Here is a 19137-nt window from a genome sequence, read left to right on the forward strand (position 1 = left end):
TGAATATATTTATTCCGCTGAAATAGACAGATGTTCTTTTAAAACTATATATTTTTTTTAAAAAGCCCAAATCCCTAACTGGATCACCAGCAAACAGAACAGGAGGTTTATTTGCTGAAGTTTGGGTTATTTTACGAAATCTTTCAGAGTTGAAGATAATGTGCACATTTAACACCAACTTTAGAGAACACACAGTGCAAGGCTCAGCTCCCAGTGTGGAGCCTCTCTTCAGGGGAGCACGGATCAGAGAATGGGGTACGGAGGTCAGCGCAACCCGATCCGTGGCCTGAGGCATTTGGCCAAATAATCTCGACCTGAATCAAGAGCCCTGGTCCAATATCGCTTCAAAGGAGAGTTAATGGAGAGTTAAAATAACATAACCGTGAGAGGAATTGGCAAAACACTTCTTGCTTTATAGAGGCCAATTCCCCAAACAGGCAATCAAAAGAAAGGGAAAAAAGGACATGCATTATGTAGCGCCTTTCATGTCCTCAGGACGTCCCAAAATGATTAACAACTAGTAAGTTAATTTTGAAGTGTAGTCACTGTTGTAATGTAGGAAACGCGGCAGCCAATTTGCACACAGCAAGATCCCATCAACAGCAATGAGATAAATGACCAGATCATCTGTTTTAGTGATGTCAACTGAGGGATAAATATTGGCCAAGACAGCGGGGAGAACTCCCCTGCTAGTCTTCGAATAGTGCTGTGGGATCTTTTACGTCCACCTGAGGGGGCAGCCGGGTCCTCGATTTAACGTCTCAATGAAAGACGGCACCTCCGACAGTGCAGCACTCCCTCAGTACTGCACTGGGAATGTCAGCCTGGATTATGTGCTCAGGTCTCTGGAGTGGGGCTTGAACCCAGTGCTCTCTGCAAGCATCGCTCCACGCCAGGATCCACAAAGGGGTAATCAGCCCTATAATTCGCGAAGCCAAATGTATTTATCATCCAGCTATAAACAGAAGGTGGAAATGTCTTGGGTTTATTAAATTTAAAATGTTCCGTGAGATTCTCCAAGACAAATGGCAGTGAGGAAATTCTGTAAATGTTTTGTGCCCCACTGTCACATACTTTTAAATGATGTGTATATTGACAAAGACCAGAAAGAATGAAGACATGAAGTTACCTCAGTCGCAATGCTCTGACTGGCACCATTGTCTAGAAGAAACTTTACAACTTCTAGGTGATTCTCCTGTGCAGCCATATATAAAGGAGTGAAGCCATTCTGCAAAAGAAAACATATTTTCACTGTGCTTGGAAAGAAAATCACTTTTGGTCAGTCTACAAAAGTTTTGGGTCATGGATTTGGGCCCGAGGGTGACTGGTTTGCCTCTCTCCACACATGCTGACTAACCTGCGGTGTGTAATCTGCATTTTCTGACATTGTTTTTAACATTTGCAGTGTTTTGCTTCTTATTTGGTTTCTGAATACATTAAGTACATGAGGCGGTGAGGGCAAAGGGCAAGGGGAAGGTCACAGTTCATCCCCCCCACCCCCCCAACTCTGTCTTCTCAGCCCAGGGAACACAAGATGTTGGGTGGTGTATTCAAATTAACAATGCAATGAAAATACACGTAAACTGGAGGAGTCTGGTTACTCCTGCAGTCTGCCCTGGAGGGAGCAGGTCAGAGGGTAGCACCATGGTGCCATACAGTAGGTAAAGGAACAGGGATGGAGTGAGAGAATAGGAGGAGGGGGTTGCTTTGACTGTGAGGTTTGTCTTTTTATTCAAGGTGGCATAGGGCTAATGTATGTATTGGGAAGGGGGGGGGGGGGGGGGGGGGGAGAGAATTGCTACTCTGTGGTAGGGAGACAGTGGCTCAGAAGAGGGCCAAGCACATGCCTGTCCAGGGGCCTTGTGGTTGTTGTCCGTCATCTGCCTTCAAACAAACCGCATCATGAAAAGAGGTGACGCAGAGGCCGCGATTTTCGGGGAGGCGGGGGTGGTGGAAAGGGTGTGGGGGAGCCCGGTATTGGGGAACGATGGACTCAGCAAGGCCAGGAACCCGGAGGCCCTGGCGATCTTAACAGAAAGGCCTCATTTAAGTAAAACTGCAGTGTCCCGCCCGACACCCGGCCAGATTGAATGGTCCCTGGCAGTCAGTGGGGGGACGGGGGCGGGTAGTAAAGGAGGCCAACGGTTCCTTGTGAGGCCTGGAGGAGCAGTCCTGCCTCTCCTGGTCCACAAGTAAACCGAAAATAAAACTTTAAAACTTACCCTCTGGGCCTCTTCTAGCGCAGGATCCGGCTCCCAGCAGGTTTTGCCTGACAGGGGGAGCCGACACTGCGGACTCATTATCGGACCAGGTCTGCAGATTTAAACAGGACTCTGCTTCTTTCCTTAATATCGGGACACGGCGGGAAGATAGTGGGATCAGAGGGGGTAAGTGACTCGCTCTATTTTAACTGCACCGCCATTCCCCCACACCACCCCACCCCGGGCCCGGTTTCCGCCAGTTAAAATCGGGGCCAGAGCTCCCGTCACCATGTGTAAAAGGAACAGAAGCAGCAAAACCATTTTTAATTGGAAAGTCAAAAATAAAGACCTATCTTGACAACACCAGCCTGTGCCCCACCAGCAGCTCAGGCAGCTGATCTGTATCCAACACTAATATACAGGAAACCTGGGTGCAAAGCCCACTGACATTTATTTGCATGCAATTAGCTTTGCTGCGCCCTCTTAAGGTGCGTTCTGGTGCATACACCAGAAAGGCCATGAAGGAAGTTCGGGTGCAGTGCCGTTCAGGAGCATAGGAACATAGGAACAGGAGAAGGCCATTCAGCCCCTCGTGCCTGCTCCGCCATTTGATAAGATCATGGTTGATCTGTGATCTAACTCCATATACCTGCCTTTGGCCCATATCCCTTAATACCTTTGGTTGCCAAAAAGCCATCTATCTCAGATTTAAATTTAGCAATTGAGCTAGTATCAATTGCCATTTGCGGAAAAGAGTTCCAAACTTCTACCACCCCTTTGTGTGTAGAAATGTTTTCTAATCTCACTCCTGAAAGGTCTGGTTCTAATTTTTAGACTGTGCCCCCTACTCCTAGAATCCCCAACCAGCGGAAATAGTTTCTCTCTATCCACCCTATCCGGTCCCCTTAATATCTTATAAACTTCGATCAGATCACCCCTTAACTTTCTAAACTCTAGAGAATACAACCCCAATTTGTGTAATCTCTCCTCTAACTTAACCCTTGAAGTCCGGGTATCATTCTAGTAAACCTACGCTGCACTCCCTCCAAGGCCAATATGTCCTTCCGAAGGTGCGGTGCCCAGAACTGCTCACAGTACTCCAGGTGCGGTCTAACCAGGGTTTTGTATAGCTGCAGCATAACTTCTGCCCCCTTGTACTCTAGTCCTCTAGATATAAAGGCCAGCATTCCATTAGCCTTCTTGATTATTTTCTGCACCTGTTCATGACACTTCAATGATCTATGTACCTGAACCCCTAAGTCCCTTTGGACATCCACTGTTTTTAACTTTTTACCATTTAGAAAGTACCCTGTTCTATCCTTTTTTGATCCAAAGTGGATGACCTCACATTTGTCTACATTGAATTCCATTTGCCACAGTTTTGCCCATTCACCTAATCTATCAATATTTATCAAATAATTAGGGTCCATTTGCTTTTGCGTCACACCAGTTTTTGGGGTGCTATTTGGGAGCAGGGCAGAGTCCCTTTTAATCCTTATGGCATCGTGTGTCTTGAGAATGTAAATTTCAAGTGGAGTATTTTTATCAAAAACATTTGTGGAACAGCAAAATGAGTACAGGAATTTTATTAATGTAACCAAACTTAACTGCACCAATGTATCGAATTCACTTTAAGTGATTTGCTCTTTAATGATGTCCAGACAAATAACTTGTTATTCCAAAGTAAAACCTTGTTTATTTTTTCTTTCTAATCACTAACCACCTGCATTTGTGCCCTTCAGTGTGTGAAGGACATTGTATTCAAGGCTAAACTGTAACCTTAATATAACCTCCGTGTGTGAGGTGGGAGGAGGCAGCTGATTCATTTCGCCTTATTTTAACGTGAAGCCAACCCCCATTTAGTGGAAAGTGAAAGATCGGATTGTGAATGTAATGTGCGCTATTCAATCAAACGCATTTTTAGCCTCATTTAAAATTGAAACTCATTTTCTTTGAAGCCATCTTGTAGAGCTGTGGTTTGGCATTAGGCATTCAGAGCACGTAACAATGCAGTTAGTGAGACACTGGCAAACTGATCTGAAGATCAAGGGTGACATATGTCTTCAGTGCTTCTTCTTAAAATGGCATTTATAGCACAACTGCAAGGAAGATTAGGTTTTGGAGACAATATTCTGTGCACATAATTTATCAGCATCAGCCAGTAAAAGTGCCCCCCAAAAAAAAATACGGCCAAGTGTTGTTTCTAAGTAAAGTATCCAGTTTTTGAAGTCATCTTTAACACAGCCATAAAAACTGGGCAAACAAAGCACTGGGGTTCATTTCCAGAGGTACAGAATTGGAAAGCAGGGAAGTTAATGTTAAACGTGTATCGAACCTTGGTCAGACCACACTGTGCACAGTTCTGGTCTCCATATTACAAAAAGGATATAAAGGCACTGGAAAGGGTGCAAAAAAGATTTACATGGCTGATACCAGAGCTGAGAGGTTGTAACTATCAGGAAAGACTGAATAGGGTGCAGCTCTTTTCTCTAGAAAAGAGAAGGCTGAGGGGTGACCTGATAGAGGTCTTTAAGATAATGATGGAGTTCAATAGGTCAGACGTAGAGAAGATGTTTCCACTTGTGGGGGAGTCCAAAGCTAGGGGCCATAAATATAAGATAGTCACTAATAAATTCAATAAGGAATTCAGGAGAAACTTCTTTACCCAGAGAGTGGTTAGAATGTGGAACTCGCTCCCACAAGGAGTACTTGAGGTGAATAGCAGAGATGCATTTAAGGGGAAGCTGGATAAGTACATGAGGGAGAAAGGAATAGGAGGATACGCAGGTAGGGGGAGATGAAGTAAGGTGGGAGGAGGCTCGTGTGGAGCATAAACTCTGGCACAGACCAGTTGGGCCGAATGGCCTGTTTCTGTGCTGCAATTTCCATGTAATTCTATCTGACGTTTTGACTTTCCAGTAAATATTTTACTATTGCACCAATATGTACCTTAATTACTGCAATATTACTTAAACCTTCCATTAAGTTCAAGACACAAACAAAAGACCAATGTTGAAAAGGGGAGGACGCGAGGTGCGTTTGACTAAGATTTCTTGCAGGAAGCACTGGCTGAAGATCGAGCTAAGTATTACGGTAGGGCCACAGTTTCTTGAGTGTGTGTGTCAAAGGTCAACTCGAGTCCCGATATTTATGGGGAGGGTGTGGGAGAGCGCGGAGGAAACCCGACAAGGTCGGTGACGCAGATCCCCTGACGAAATAAACAGCAGAACCTCATTAAAATTTATTCTCTTTTGGCAGATTGGCCGGCTGCCGCGCGGGAAAGCCAGCGGCTGGAGGATGTAACTGGGGGCCCTTGGGGACGGTCCTCGGCAATCGGGAGGGGGTCAGGCTGTAGATCGGGGCTGGGGGGGTGGTGGTGGTGGGAGGTCAGCGATCGCGGCAGGGGTTAGAGAGAGGCCGCGATCAGCAGGAGGGAGTCCGAAGGCTTCCTTTAGGGGAGCACTCCTGATCCTCCTGGCTCGCAATGAGTGCTGTCAAAGGCACTTACCTTCTTGGGCCGGTAGCTCCCATTGCCCTTTCGCTGCTGGGTTTCCCAAGCCCTGGGAAACCCGACCGGCCAGCACTAAATTTAAATTGGACTTCCAACTGCACTTGTGGGAGCCTGATGTAAATATGATAACATAGTTTCCCGCCTCTCCAAGACAAGACACTCGCACGCCTCGCAATCCATCACTGTAAAAATGGCAGCAGGCGTGTATGCGTCGGGGTTGCATTTTGCAATTTTTAGGGTTTAACCCCCCCGACCCACCACTCACCTTCTCCCGCCGGTCGTGGGGGGGGCGGATGTTAATATCGAGGCCTCGATAGCAGTTGCTAAGTTTTAACTTGTTGACCGGGACAGTCAGTCTGAGAGCAAGGAGTGCCAACAGGCAAAGGAGAAGACCAACAAGACTGGACATTGGGGTAAATTCTAATCGAGAGAACACTGCGCTGATCTCTGTGTCCAAAGTCCAGGAATCTGTGGTTCCCTGTGCAAGGGCACAAGCTTCTAAACATTACTCCAGCAACTGACAGTTTCAGCATCAGCATATAGTCTAATCGACAGGCCCATTGTTTAACAAGTGGATGAAGGGATAGGGAGGTAGATGGGGCACTCTGAACTGGTGGAGGTCAGCTGTGGTTTTGGGATTAGAATTTACTGTTGGTCATGTCACTGAAGGAAGGCTTAATGCGTCATGTGACATTCCTCTGACTGCCATTTTAGATGGCAAATAAATAACAGACAGACGAAAGTCACCGAAATGTGTTGTGTTATCCTGAGACTAATTTCCATCCTCTACAGTTTTAGCAACTTTTCTTTTTAGTATTAAAGAGTCACTTTTTGTTATTACCTTTCGACTAAGCTTAGATTTAATTTACCTTTGACAGAAAGGATCAGGAATTAACGCTCCTGAAACTGATGAGTATGTCTCTTGCCAAGTTTTCCTTTGACTCAAGAGGATTCACCATCACAACCCATTGCTACAATAATTACACACTGCAATAAGGCAAACTTTCCGTTAGTCCTCAACTCAGGGTAGATGTTCTGACGGGCAGTATCTGCTGACGGGATTTGCGGGAGTGGGGACTGTTAATCGCTCCCACCCAGTCCCCGCTGGGTTCTCTCCCACGAACATTTTCCAATCAGACAGTCCACTTCTATCACTCATTCCCACTCACTCCGAGCACCGTGAATGTATGCGGCATGCTGACGACAGCCTGATGTTTGGGCAGAAGTACTGCCCAGAATTCAGACCAGGTGTTAAAGGTAAGCTGGATGGGTAAGCACAGAGGTTGGGCAAGACAGAGAGTGACCCTCGAATGGAGTGAAGTACTAGGAGAGTGAGGACTTTCAATTGGGAATTTGGTGAGTGTGGGAATTAGGTGCAGAGGGGGTAGGAGGTGCTGAGTGATTTAAACCAAAGAACTATAGACTAAGACTGAGCAGAGCATAAAGGGATCCGCACGAGGAATCAAAAATCAAGAAAAGTCAAAAAGTGAGGCCACAAGACAAGGAGGAGTGCCGAGGGTAAGTCAGTAAGTATTTAGGTCATTGGTTAGCATTTTCAGTGGTTATTGGGGATAAAAGGAGCAGGAGCGCAGGCCTGAGAACAGAAGGAGTGGGACTCGCGGCCGAGAGGAGAAGGGAACATAAGGAGCGGGAGCAGAGGCCTGAGGGCAGAGTGGGGACATAAGGAGCGGGACCAGTGACCGAGGGCAGAGCAGGGATAAAGGAGAGGGACCGGTGACCGAGAGCAGGGCGGGGATATAAAGAAGAGGGAGCAGTGATCGAGGGCAGGGCGGGGATATAAAGGAGAGGGACCAGTGACCGAGAGCAGGGCGGGGATATAAAGGAGAGGGAGCAGTGACCGAGGGCAGGGCGGGGATATAAAGGAGAGGGACCAGTGACCGAGAGCAGGGCGGGGATATAAAAGAGAGGGACCAGTGACCGAGAGCAGGGCGGGGATATAAAGGAGAGGGACCAGTGACCGAGAGCAGGGCGGGGATATAAAGGAGAGGGAGCAGTGACCGAGGGCAGGCGGGGATATAAAGGAGAGGGACCAGTGACCGAGGGCAGGGCGGGGATATAAAGGAGAGGGACCAGTGACCGAGGGCAGGGCGGGGATATAAAGGAGAGGGAGCAGTGACCGAGGGCAGGCGGGGATATAAAGGAGAGGGACCAGTGACCGAGGGCAGGGCGGGGATATAAAGGAGAGGGACCAGTGACCGAGGGCAGGGTGGGGATATAAAGGAGAGGGAGCAGTGACCGAGGGCAGGCTGGGATATAAAGGAGAGGGACCAGTGACCGAGGGCAGGGCGGGGATATAAAGGAGAGGGACCAGTGACCGAGGGCAGGGTGGGGATATAAAGGAGAGGGACCAGTGACCGAGGGCAGGGCGGGGATATAAAGGAGAGGGACCAGTGAGCGAAGGCAGGGCGGGGATATAAAGGAGAGGGACCAGTGAGCGAGAGCAGGGCGGGGATATAAAGGAGAGGGACCAGTGACCGAGGGCAGGGCGGGGATATAAAGGAGAGGGACCAGTGAGCGAGAGCAGGGCGGGGATATAAAGGAGAGGGACCAGTGACCGAGGGCAGGGCGGGGATATAAAGGAGAGGGACCAGTGACCGAGGGCAGGGCGGGGATATAAAGGAGAGGGACCAGTGACCGAGGGCAGGGCGGGGATATAAAGGAGAGGGACCAGTGAGCGAGAGCAGGGCGGGGATATAAAGGAGAGGGACCAGTGACCGAGGGCAGGGCGGGGATATAAAGGAGAGGGACCAGTGACCGAGGGCAGGGCGGGGATATAAAGGAGAGGGACCAGTGACCGAGGGCAGGACGAGGATATAAAGGAGGTACTGGTGACCGAGGGCAGGGCGGGGATATAAAGGAGAGGGACCAGTGACCGAGGGCAGGGCGGGGATATAAAGGAGAGGGAGCTGTGAGCGAGAGCAGGGCGGGGATATAAAGGAGAGGGACCAGTGACCGAGGGCAGGCGGGGATATAAAGGAGAGGGACCAGTGACCGAGGGCAGGACGAGGATATAAAGGAGGTACTGGTGACCGAGGGCAGGGCGGGGATATAAAGGAGAGGGAGCAGTGAGCGAGAGCAGGGCGGGGATATAAAGGAGAGGGAGCTGTGAGCGAGAGCAGGGCGGGGATATAAAGGAGAGGGACCAGTGACCGAGGGCAGGACGGGGATATAAAGGAGAGGGAGCAGTGAGCGAGAGCAGGGCGGGGATATAAAGGAGAGGGAGCAGTGACCGAGAGCAGGGCGGGGATATAAAGGAGAGGGACCAGTGACCGAGGGCAGGACGGGGATATAAAGGAGAGGGAGCAGTGAGCGAGAGCAGGGCGGGGATATAAAGGAGAGGGACCAGTGACCGAGGGCAGGACGGGGATATAAAGGAGAGGGACCAGTGAGCGAGAGCAGGGCGGGGATATAAAGGAGAGGGAGCAGTGAGCGAGAGCAGGGCGGGGATATAAAGGAGAGGGAGCAGTGAGCGAGAGCAGGGCGGGGATATAAAGGAGAGGGACCAGTGACCGAGGGCAGGGCGGGGATATAAAGGAGAGGGAGCAGTGAGCGAGAGCAGGGCGGGGATATAAAGGAGAGGGACCAGTGACCGAGGGCAGGGCGGGGATATAAAGGAGAGGGAGCAGTGAGCGAGAGCAGGGCGGGGATATAAAGGAGAGGGAGCAGTGAGCGAGAGCAGGACGGGGATATAAAGGAGAGGGACCAGTGAGCGAGAGCAGGGCGGGGATATAAAGGAGAGGGAGCAGTGAGCGAGAGCAGGGAGGGGATATAAAGGAGAGGGACCAGTGACCGAGGGCAGGGCGGGGATATAAAGGAGAGGGAGCAGTGAGCGAGAGCAGGGCGGGGATATAAAGGAGAGGGAGCAGTGACCGAGAGCAGGGCGGGGATATAAAGGAGAGGGAGCAGTGAGCGAGAGCAGGGCGGGGATATAAAGGAGAGGGACCAGTGACCGAGGGCAGGGCGGGGATATAAAGGAGAGGGACCAGTGACCGAGGGCAGGGCGGGGATATAAAGGAGAGGGACCAGTGAGCGAGAGCAGGGCGGGGATATAAAGGAGAGGGACCAGTGAGCGAGAGCAGGGCGGGGATATAAAGGAGAGGGAGCAGTGAGCGAGAGCAGGGCGGGGATATAAAGGAGAGGGACCAGTGAGCGAGAGCAGGGCGGGGATATAAAGGAGAGGGAGCAGTGAGCGAGAGCAGGGCGGGGATATAAAGGAGAGGGAGCAGTGAGCGAGAGCAGGGCGGGGATATAAAGGAGAGGGAGCAGTGACCGAGGGCAGGGCGGGGATATAAAGGAGAGGGAGCAGTGAGCGAGAGCAGGGCGGGGATATAAAGGAGAGGGAGCAGTGAGCGAGAGCAGGGCGGGGATATAAAGGAGAGGGACCAGTGAGCGAGAGCAGGGCGGGGATATAAAGGAGAGGGAGCAGTGAGCGAGAGCAGGGCGGGGATATAAAGGAGAGGGACCAGTGAGCGAGAGCAGGGTGGGGATATAAAGGAGAGGGAGCAGTGAGCGAGAGCAGGGCGGGGATATAAAGGAGAGTGTGGCAGGAAGGGACAGGGAATTTAACAAAGGTAATAGGACATTAGTGACTAAGATCACATTAGGGGGAAAAAGTTAAAATTAAAGGCGCTATATCTGAATCTATAAAGCATTCGTAACAAGATATATGAATTACTGGCACAAATAAAGATAAATGGGTTTGATCGACTAGTCATTACTGAGAAAGAACCTTAGCTCAGAAAATCAGGATGTAGAATCAGTGTGGGTGGAGCCAAGAAATAACAAGGGGCATAAAACACTGGTGGGAGTGGTTTATAGGCCCCCTAACATTAGTTACAGTGCTGGACAGAGTATAAATCAGGAAATTAGAGGAGTATGTAACAAGGGTAATGCAACAATTGTGGGGGACTTTAATCTTCATTTACACTTGGGAAAATCAAATTGGCAAAAGTAGTCTGGAGGACGAGGTCATGGAATGCATTCAAGACAGTTTTCTAGCGCAATATGCCAAGGAACCAACCAGGGAACAGGCTATTTTAGATCTAGTATTGCGTAATGAGACAGGGTTAATTAGTAATTAGTAATCTTATAGTTAAGGATCCTCTGGGACAGACTGATCATAATATGATAATATCATATTGAGTTTGAGACTGATGTAGTTAAGTCTGAAACTAGGGTCTTAAATTTAAACAAGGCCAATTATGTAGGTATCAGGGTCGAGTTGGCTAAGGTAGATTGGGAAATTAGATAAAAGATATGATGGTAGATAAGCAATGGCGAACATTTAAAGAAATGATCAATAATTCTCAACTAATATACACTTCATTGAGGAATAAAAACTCCATGGGAAAAGTGATCCAACCGTGGCTAACGAAATAAGTTAAGGATAGTATTAGATTAAAAGTAGAGGCTTACAGTGTTGCCAAAAAGAATAGTAAGCCTGAGGATTGGGAAGGTTTTAGAAATCCGCAAAGGATAACCAAGAAATTGATAAAGAGGGAGGAAATTGAAAATGAGAGTTAACTAGCAAGTATAAAAACAGATTGTAAGAGCTTCTCCAAGTATATAAAAAGGAACAGATTAGTGAAAGTAAACATGGGTCGCTTAGAGGCAGAGATAGAAGAAATTATAATGGAGCATAAGGAAATAGCAGAGACGTTAAACAAATATTTTGTGTCTGTCTTCATAGAAGACACAAAAAACATACCAGAAATAATGGGGGAACCAAGGGTCTAATGAGAATGAGGAACTTAAAGTAATTAATATTGGTGAAGAAAAGGTACTGTAGAAATGAATGGGACTAAAAGCCGACAAATCCCCTGGACTTTATGACCTACAATCTAGGGTTTTAAAAGAGGTGGTTGCAGAGATAGTGGATGCATTGGTTGTGATCTTCCAGACCCCTTAGCTTCGAGAACGGTCACCGTAGATTGGAAGGTAGCAAATTCAAAAAAGGTGGGAGAGGGAAAACGAGGAACCATAGGCCAGTTAGACTGAATTTTAAAAAAAAATTCATTCATGGGATGTGGGCGTTGCTGGCAAGGTCAACATTTATTGCCCATCCCTAATTGCCCTTGAGAAGGCGGTGGTGAGCCACCTTCTTGAACCGCTGCAGTCCATGTGGTGAAGGTTCTCCCACAGTGCAGTTAGGTAGGGAGTTCCAGGATTTTGATCCTGCGACGATGAAGGAACGGCGATAGATTTCCAAGTCAGGATGGTGTGTGACTTGGAGGGGAACGTGCAGGTGTTGTTCCCATGTGCCTGCTGCCCTTGTCCTTCCAGGTGGTAGAGGTTGCGGGTTTGGGAGGAAGAAGCCTTGGCGAGTTGCTGCAGTGCATCCTGTGGATGGTACACACTGCAGCCACAGTGTGCCGGTGGTGAAGGGAGTGAATGTTTAGGGTGGTGGATGGGGTGCCAATCAAGCGGGCTGCTTTGTTCTGGATGGTGTCGAGCTTCTTGAGTGTTGTTGGAGTTGCACTCATCCAGGCAAATGGAGAGTATTCCATCACACTCCTGACTTGTGCCTTGTAGATGGTGGAAAGGCTTTGGGGAGTCAGGAGGTGAGTCACTCACCGCAGAATACCCAGCATCTGACCTGCTCTTGTAGCCACAGTATTTATATGGCTGGTCCAGTTAAGTTTCTGGTCAATGGTGACCTCCAGGATGTTGATGGTGGGGGATTCGGCAATGGTAATGCCATTGAATGTCAAGGGGAGGTGGTTAGACTCTCTCCTGTTGGAGATGGTCAGTGCCTGGCACTTGTCTGGCCCGAATGTTACTTGCCACTTATCAACCCAAGCCTGGATGTTGTCCAGGTCTTGCTGCATGTGGGCATGGACTGCTTCATTATCTGAGGGGTTGCGAATGGAACTGAACACTGTGCAGTCATCAGCGAACATCCCCATTTCTGACCTTATGATGGAGGGAAGGTCATTGATGAAGCAGCTGAAGATGGTTGGGCTTAGGACACTACCCTGAGGAACTCCTGCAGCAATGTCCTGGGGCTGAGATGATTGGCCTCCAACAACCACTACCATCTTCCTTTGTGCTAGGTATGACTCCAGCCACTGGAGAGTTTCCCCCCTGATTCCCATTGACTTCAATTTTACTAGGGCTCCTTGGTGTCACACTCGGTCAAATGCTGCCTTGATGTCAAGGGTGGTCACTCTCACCTCACCTCTGGAATTCAGCTCTTTTGTCCATGTTTGGATCAAGGCTGTAATGAGGTCTGGAGCTGAGTGGTCCTGGCAGAACCCAAACTGAGCATCGGTGAGCAGGTTATTGGTGAGTAAGTGCCGCTTGATAGCACTGTCGATGACACCTTCCATCACTTTGCTGATGATTGAGAGTAGACTGATGGGGCGGTAATTGGCCAGACTGGATTTGTCCTGCTTTTTGTGGACAGGACATACCTGGGCAATTTTCCACATTGTCGGGTAGATGCCAGTGTTGTAGCTGCACTGGAACAGCTTGGCTAGAGGCGCGGCTAGTTCTGGAGCACACGTCTTCAGCACTACAGCCAGGATGTTGTTAGGGCCCATAGCCTTTGCTGTATCCAGCGCACTCAGCCGTTTCTTGATATCACGTGGAGTGAATCGAATTGGCTGAAGACTGGCTTCTGTGATGGTGGGGATATCGGGAGGAGGCTGAGATGGATCATCCACTCGGCACTTCTGGCTGAACATGGTTGCAAACACTTCAGCCTTGTCTTTTGCACTCACGTGCTGGACTCCGCCATCATTGAGGATGGGGATGTTTATAGAGCCTCCTCCTCCCGTTAGTTGTTTAATTGTCCACCACCATTCACGACTGGATGTGGCAGGACTGCAGAGCTCTGATCTGATCTGTTGGTTGTGGAATCGCTTAGCTCCGTCTACAGCATGTTGCTTCCACTGTTTAGCATGCATGTAGTCCTGAGTTGTAGCTTCACCAGGTTGGCACTTCATTTTTAGGTGCTGCTCCTGGCATGCTCTTCTACACTCCTCATTGAACCAGGGTTGATCCCCTGGCTTGTTGGTCATGGTAGAGTGAGGAATATGCTGGGCCATGAAGTTACAGATTATGCTGGAATACAATTCTGCTGCTGTTGATGGCCCACAGCGCCTCATGGATGCCCAGTTTTGAGCTGCTAGATCTGATCTGAATCTATCCCATTTAGCACGGTGATAGTGCCACACAACACGTTGGATGGTGTCCTCAGTGCGAAGACGGGACTTCGTCTCCACGAGGACTGTGCGATGGTCACTCCGACCAATACTATCATGGACAGATGCATTTGCGACAGGTAGATTGGTGAGGACGAGGTCAAGTAGGTTTTTCCCTTGTGTTGGTTCGCTCACCACCTGCCGCAGGCCCAGTCTGGCAGCTATGTCCTTCAGGACTCGGCCAGCTTGGTCAGTCGTGGTGCTACCGAGCCACTCTTGGTGATGGACATTGAAGTCCCCCACCCACAGTACATTCTGTGCCCTTGCTATCCTCAGTGCTTCCTCCAAGTGGTGCTCAACATGGAAGAGGACTGATTCATCAGCTGAGGGAGGACAGTAGGTGGTAATCAGCAGGTTTCCTTGCCCATTTCTGACCTGAAGCCATGAGATTTCATAGGGTCCGGAGTCAATGTCGAGGACTCCCAGGGCCACTCCCTCCTGACTGTATATCACTGTACCGCCACCTCTGGTGGGTCTGTCCTGCCGGTGGGACAGGACATACCCAGGGATGGTGATGGAAGAGTCTGGGACTTTGGCTGAAAGATATGATTCTGTGAGTATGGCTGTATCAGGCTGTTGCTTGACTAGTCTGTGGGACAGCTCTCCCAATTTTGGCACAAGTCCCCAGATGTTAGTGAGGAGGACTTTGCAGGGTCGACTGGGCTTGGTTTGCCGTTGTCGTGTCTGGTGCCTAGTGGTCTGATGCCGGGTGGTCCGTCCGGTTTTATTCTTATTATGACGGTTCTGCCAGGACCACTCAGCTCCAGACCTCATTACAGCCTTGATCCAAACATGGACAAAAGAGCTGAATTCCAGAGGTGAGGTGAGAGTGACCACCCTTGACATCAAGGCAGCATTTGACCGAGTGTGTCACCAAGGAGCCCTAGTAAAATTGAAGTCAATGGGAATCAGGGGGGAAACTCTCCAGTGGCTGGAGTCATACCTAGCACAAAGGAAGATGGTTTTTGTAGCGAGATTGTACAACTGAGTGGCTTGCTCGGCCATTTCAGAGGGCAATTAAGAATCAACCACATTGCTGTGGGTCTGGAGTCACATATCGGCCAGACCCGGTAAGGACGGCTGGTTTCCTTCCCTAAAGGATATAAGTGAACCAGATGGGTTTTTACGACAATCCGGTAGTTTATTGGCCACCATTACTGATACTAGTTTTTTTTATTCCAGATTTTATTTAATTGATTGAATTTAAATTTCCCAGCTGCCATGGTGGGATTTGAACTCATGACTCTGGATTATTCGTCCAGATCTCTGGATTACTGGTCCAGTAACATAACCACTATGCTACCGTACCCGTTTTTTGAGGGTGTAACTAGCAGGGTAGATAAGGGGGAACCAGTGGATGTAGTACTTTTGGATTTTCAAAAGGCATTCGATGAGATGCCGCACAAGAGGTTGTTACACAAGGTTAGGGCTTACGGGTAATACATGATCATGGATTGAGAATTGGTCACTAGACAGAAATTAGAGAGTAGGAATAAATGGGTCATTTTCGGGTTGGCAGGTTGTAACTAGTGGGGTGCCGCAAGGATCAGTGCTTGGGCCTCAGCTGTATACGATATATATATCAATGACTTCGATGAGGGGACCGATTGTAATGTATCCAAGTTTGCTGACGATACAAAGCTAGGTGGGAAAGTAAGCTGTGAGGAGGATGTAAAGAGGCTGCAAAGGGATATAGACAGGTTGGTTCAGTGAGTGGGCAAGAAGGTGACAGATGGTATATAATGTGGGGAAATGTGAAATTATCCACTTTGGTAGAAAGAATAGAAAAGCAGAATATTTTTTAAAGCGTGAGAGACTAAGAAATGTTGGTATTCAGAGGGATTTGGGTGTCCATGTTCACGAATCACAGAAAGTTAACATGCAGGTGCAGCAAGCAATTAGGAAGGCAAATGGTATGTTCACCCTTATTGCAAGGGGATTGGAGTATAAGAGTAGGGAAGTCATACTGCAATTATACAGGACTCTGGTGAGATCACACCTGGAGTACTGTCCAGTTTTGGTTTCCTTACCTAAGGAAGGATATATTTGCCTTCGAGGACGTGCAACGCAGGTGCACTAGATTGATTCCTGGGATAAGAGGTTGTCTTATGAGGAGAGATTAGGTCGAATGGGCCTATACTCTCTGGAGTTTAGAAGAATGAAAGATGATCTGATTGCAACATATAAAATTCTTAGAGGGCTTGACAGGCTGTTTCCCCTGGCTGGAGAGTTTAGAACTAGGGGTCAGAGTCTCAAGATAAGGAGTCGGCCATTTAGGAATGAGATGAGGAAGAATTTCTTCACTCAGAGGATTGTGAATCTTTGGAATTCTCTACCCCAGAGGGCTGTGGATGCTCAGTCATTGAGTATATTCACAACTGAGATCAATAGATTTTTGGACACTAAGAGAATCAAGGGATATGGGGATATGGCGGGAAAGTGGAGTTGAGGTCGAAGATCAGTCATGATCTTAGTGAATGGAGGTGCAGGCTCGAGGGGCCATATGGCCTACACCTGCTCCTATTTCTTATGTTCTTATGTAATTAAAGGGATGTAGGTAAATTTTGAATACATTTTCCGATGTCACGGTTTAGATTATTTTGAATGCATTTTTCCTGGATTTTCGGATCCGATCATGGATCAAAATGTTTGTGAGTACACAAGGCTCACATTCTTTGCAATATCGAAAAGAAACGGACTGTGCAGAAACTCTTTACGTCAGAGTTCAGCGGAACAGGAAGTCCCTTAAAAGAGTACGGGATATGCAAAGTGTTTCCCACAATGCACCAGGTGTACCAGCCAAACTCAACAAAACCACAAATTCTGTGGCTGGAAAAGATTTCAATTCAGAGTGAAGGGCATAGCCAGGCAAATAGGTCAGAGAACAAAGTCCCTCAGAAGAGACAGGAAGAAGACCCGGGTGTTGAATGAGTCCAACCCTCGAGGCGGATGCCTCGACTCAGTGAAGGCCCCTTTCTGCATGAGGCGGAACCAAGCATGAGCTCGCCCAGATTCACAGATCAAATGGGTTGAAGGCAACACTCGCAGGAGAATAGTTCATCTTCTGGAAACCAACCGGGAACAATAGGGGAGATTTTCTACTTCGAGGTTCCCGGCACAGATCCACGAGCACAGGGAGCCTGTATTGGGGAAACTGCGCATCCCCAACCTGTGATTTTGGATGTGTCCATCAAAGGGATTTAAAAGGATCATTCGCTCCGCCCCAATGCACAGGTCTGACCCATTCCCACCACAGGCAAAATAACCCCCGCTCCAGCTGGGACTGAACCTAGGGCCTATCCGGTCTCCATAACTCTGCGCTAACTGGATAGCTGCAGGGATTGTTTAAAAAGAAAAGTTGTCAGCATCCTCTCCACCTTGTTAACTGAAACCCGTTGATAAGTGCCAGATAATGTGAATGACTTGTTCCAGATCCTGTGAAGATACGTCAGAACAAAAGACACTGTAGCTGTCACAACCACACAAACCCATGATACTAGCCCTCAGGATGGACAATCCTGCACGGGAGGACCGAGCTCTAACGGGACCGGTTCTGCACTCGGAGCACCACAGTAAAAACCCTCTCCCTCTTTCTGTTATTCTGGGTAAGTTCAAGACATCAGCGCTCCTGGTGAAAGTCTCCAACACATTGCACAGAAAATGTTTACTCAATGATAATTCACCGTGACCTCCATTTATTAGGTTAAGATTAGTTTGCAGGGGTGTAATTGGTTTGATAGCAATATTTGGTTACATTCTCTCAGAACAAAACACACCGAAGTTCACTTGAGACAATCACTGGTTCAAGACATTTTAATCAGACAATTCACCTTAGCAGAAATTCACCTAATTAGTCATTTTAAGTAGCCTCAAAATTTAAAAATATTAAATATCTGCTGGTCAGAAATGGGCCACGCCCAAACGCTGGGGAGCGGGCTGTACTGAAATGTCAGGGAATGAATCTCAGAGCTTTGAAAGAACCGCTCTACCAGAGATGCCACCTGCAGCTGGCGCCATGCCACTTGTCCACTCTGTTCTACAGTAACACACTACAAATGCTGAAAAGTCAAGATACAAACAATGTATACATCATTTTATTCGAGCATAATATATTATTGCTGTTTGCAGAATTGTATCTATTGAACATTGTAGATATTAAATGCATCAACAAATACATCTCGAGACAGAATTAGTGTGTAATCTCAGTCTGACTGATTTCCTTAGATAGAATCTTGCAATTCCCTCAAATGGAAAATAAATAGCTTCTCAGCCTTATAGTTCAGGGTTTATAGTTTGATTCTCGATTTTCTTAAACTCAATTCTCTGTACAGTACAAGTGGAGGAAGGCTGTTGGGCTAAGATTTATTTGACAGAATAATCAGTCTTTTTAATGTATCAATGATCACAGTGGCACAAAATACTTTGAAACACCACTTTTCCTAGAAATGCCACATAAAAAGGATTCCATTTGTCCTTCTTAACCAGTCAGTTTTCTGTTCTGAAATCACATCAGATTGCTTTATTCTAGTGTTGTTCTAAAGGAGCATGAACAAGTTATTGAAAATGCAATTATTGAATCTGTTGATCACACTGAATCTGTTGATCACACTGAATCTGTTGATCACACTGAATCTGGTTATTTGCACTAACAGTCTGTTTGATTGCAGTGAATCCAGTTAATTGCACTGAATCCACTGAAACAATCTGGTTGATCACACTGAATCTGGTTGATCACATTGATCACTGCGCCTGGTTAACAAAAGAACAATTTTCAATTCAAGGATACAAGTGTGGCTTGTAACACTGAGATTAATTTCCATTGATTCATCTGCATGGATCACAATTTTTCTTCTACATACACGAGACATATTGATCGGGACAATCTAGACTCACAGCTTTCAGAAAAAAAATTAAGACACCATCTTCAAAACTGCTATTGAAGAAACAGAAGGTCAAATTCACCAATCCTGAGCTCCCAGTGGGGAGATGCACCAGAGGGCAGCATGGGTTAGAAATACTGCTACAGCACTAATGTCGATTTCCTTGTGACCCCATTGAGTGTGGGTTCAGGGAATTTACCCTCGGAGGCCATCTCAGCTCTGGTTAGACCAGAATACAGCAATCATTCAAGAAGCTCAGCTGAAGTTTTAGTTCCAACACTTGATATAGAAACAAAAAGGTAGAATGCTTATTCTGGAGT

General features: G+C 47.7%; 1 protein-coding gene across 3 annotated transcripts in view; it reads right to left on the bottom strand.

The window, feature by feature from the left end:
• Positions 1-19137, bottom strand: part of ank3b (ankyrin 3b) — a 467733-nt gene that overhangs the window by 163045 nt on the left and 285551 nt on the right. For all 3 annotated transcript variants that reach the window (XM_068002597.1, XM_068002595.1, XM_068002596.1), the window contains exon 5: positions 1130-1228. In XM_068002597.1, coding sequence (XP_067858698.1) covers positions 1130-1228 — 99 coding nt within the window. The remainder of the gene's footprint in view (positions 1-1129; positions 1229-19137) is intronic.

The sequence above is a fragment of the Heptranchias perlo genome, chromosome 21 (assembly GCF_035084215.1).
Source record: "Heptranchias perlo isolate sHepPer1 chromosome 21, sHepPer1.hap1, whole genome shotgun sequence".
Taxonomy (NCBI): Eukaryota; Metazoa; Chordata; class Chondrichthyes; order Hexanchiformes; family Hexanchidae; genus Heptranchias; species Heptranchias perlo.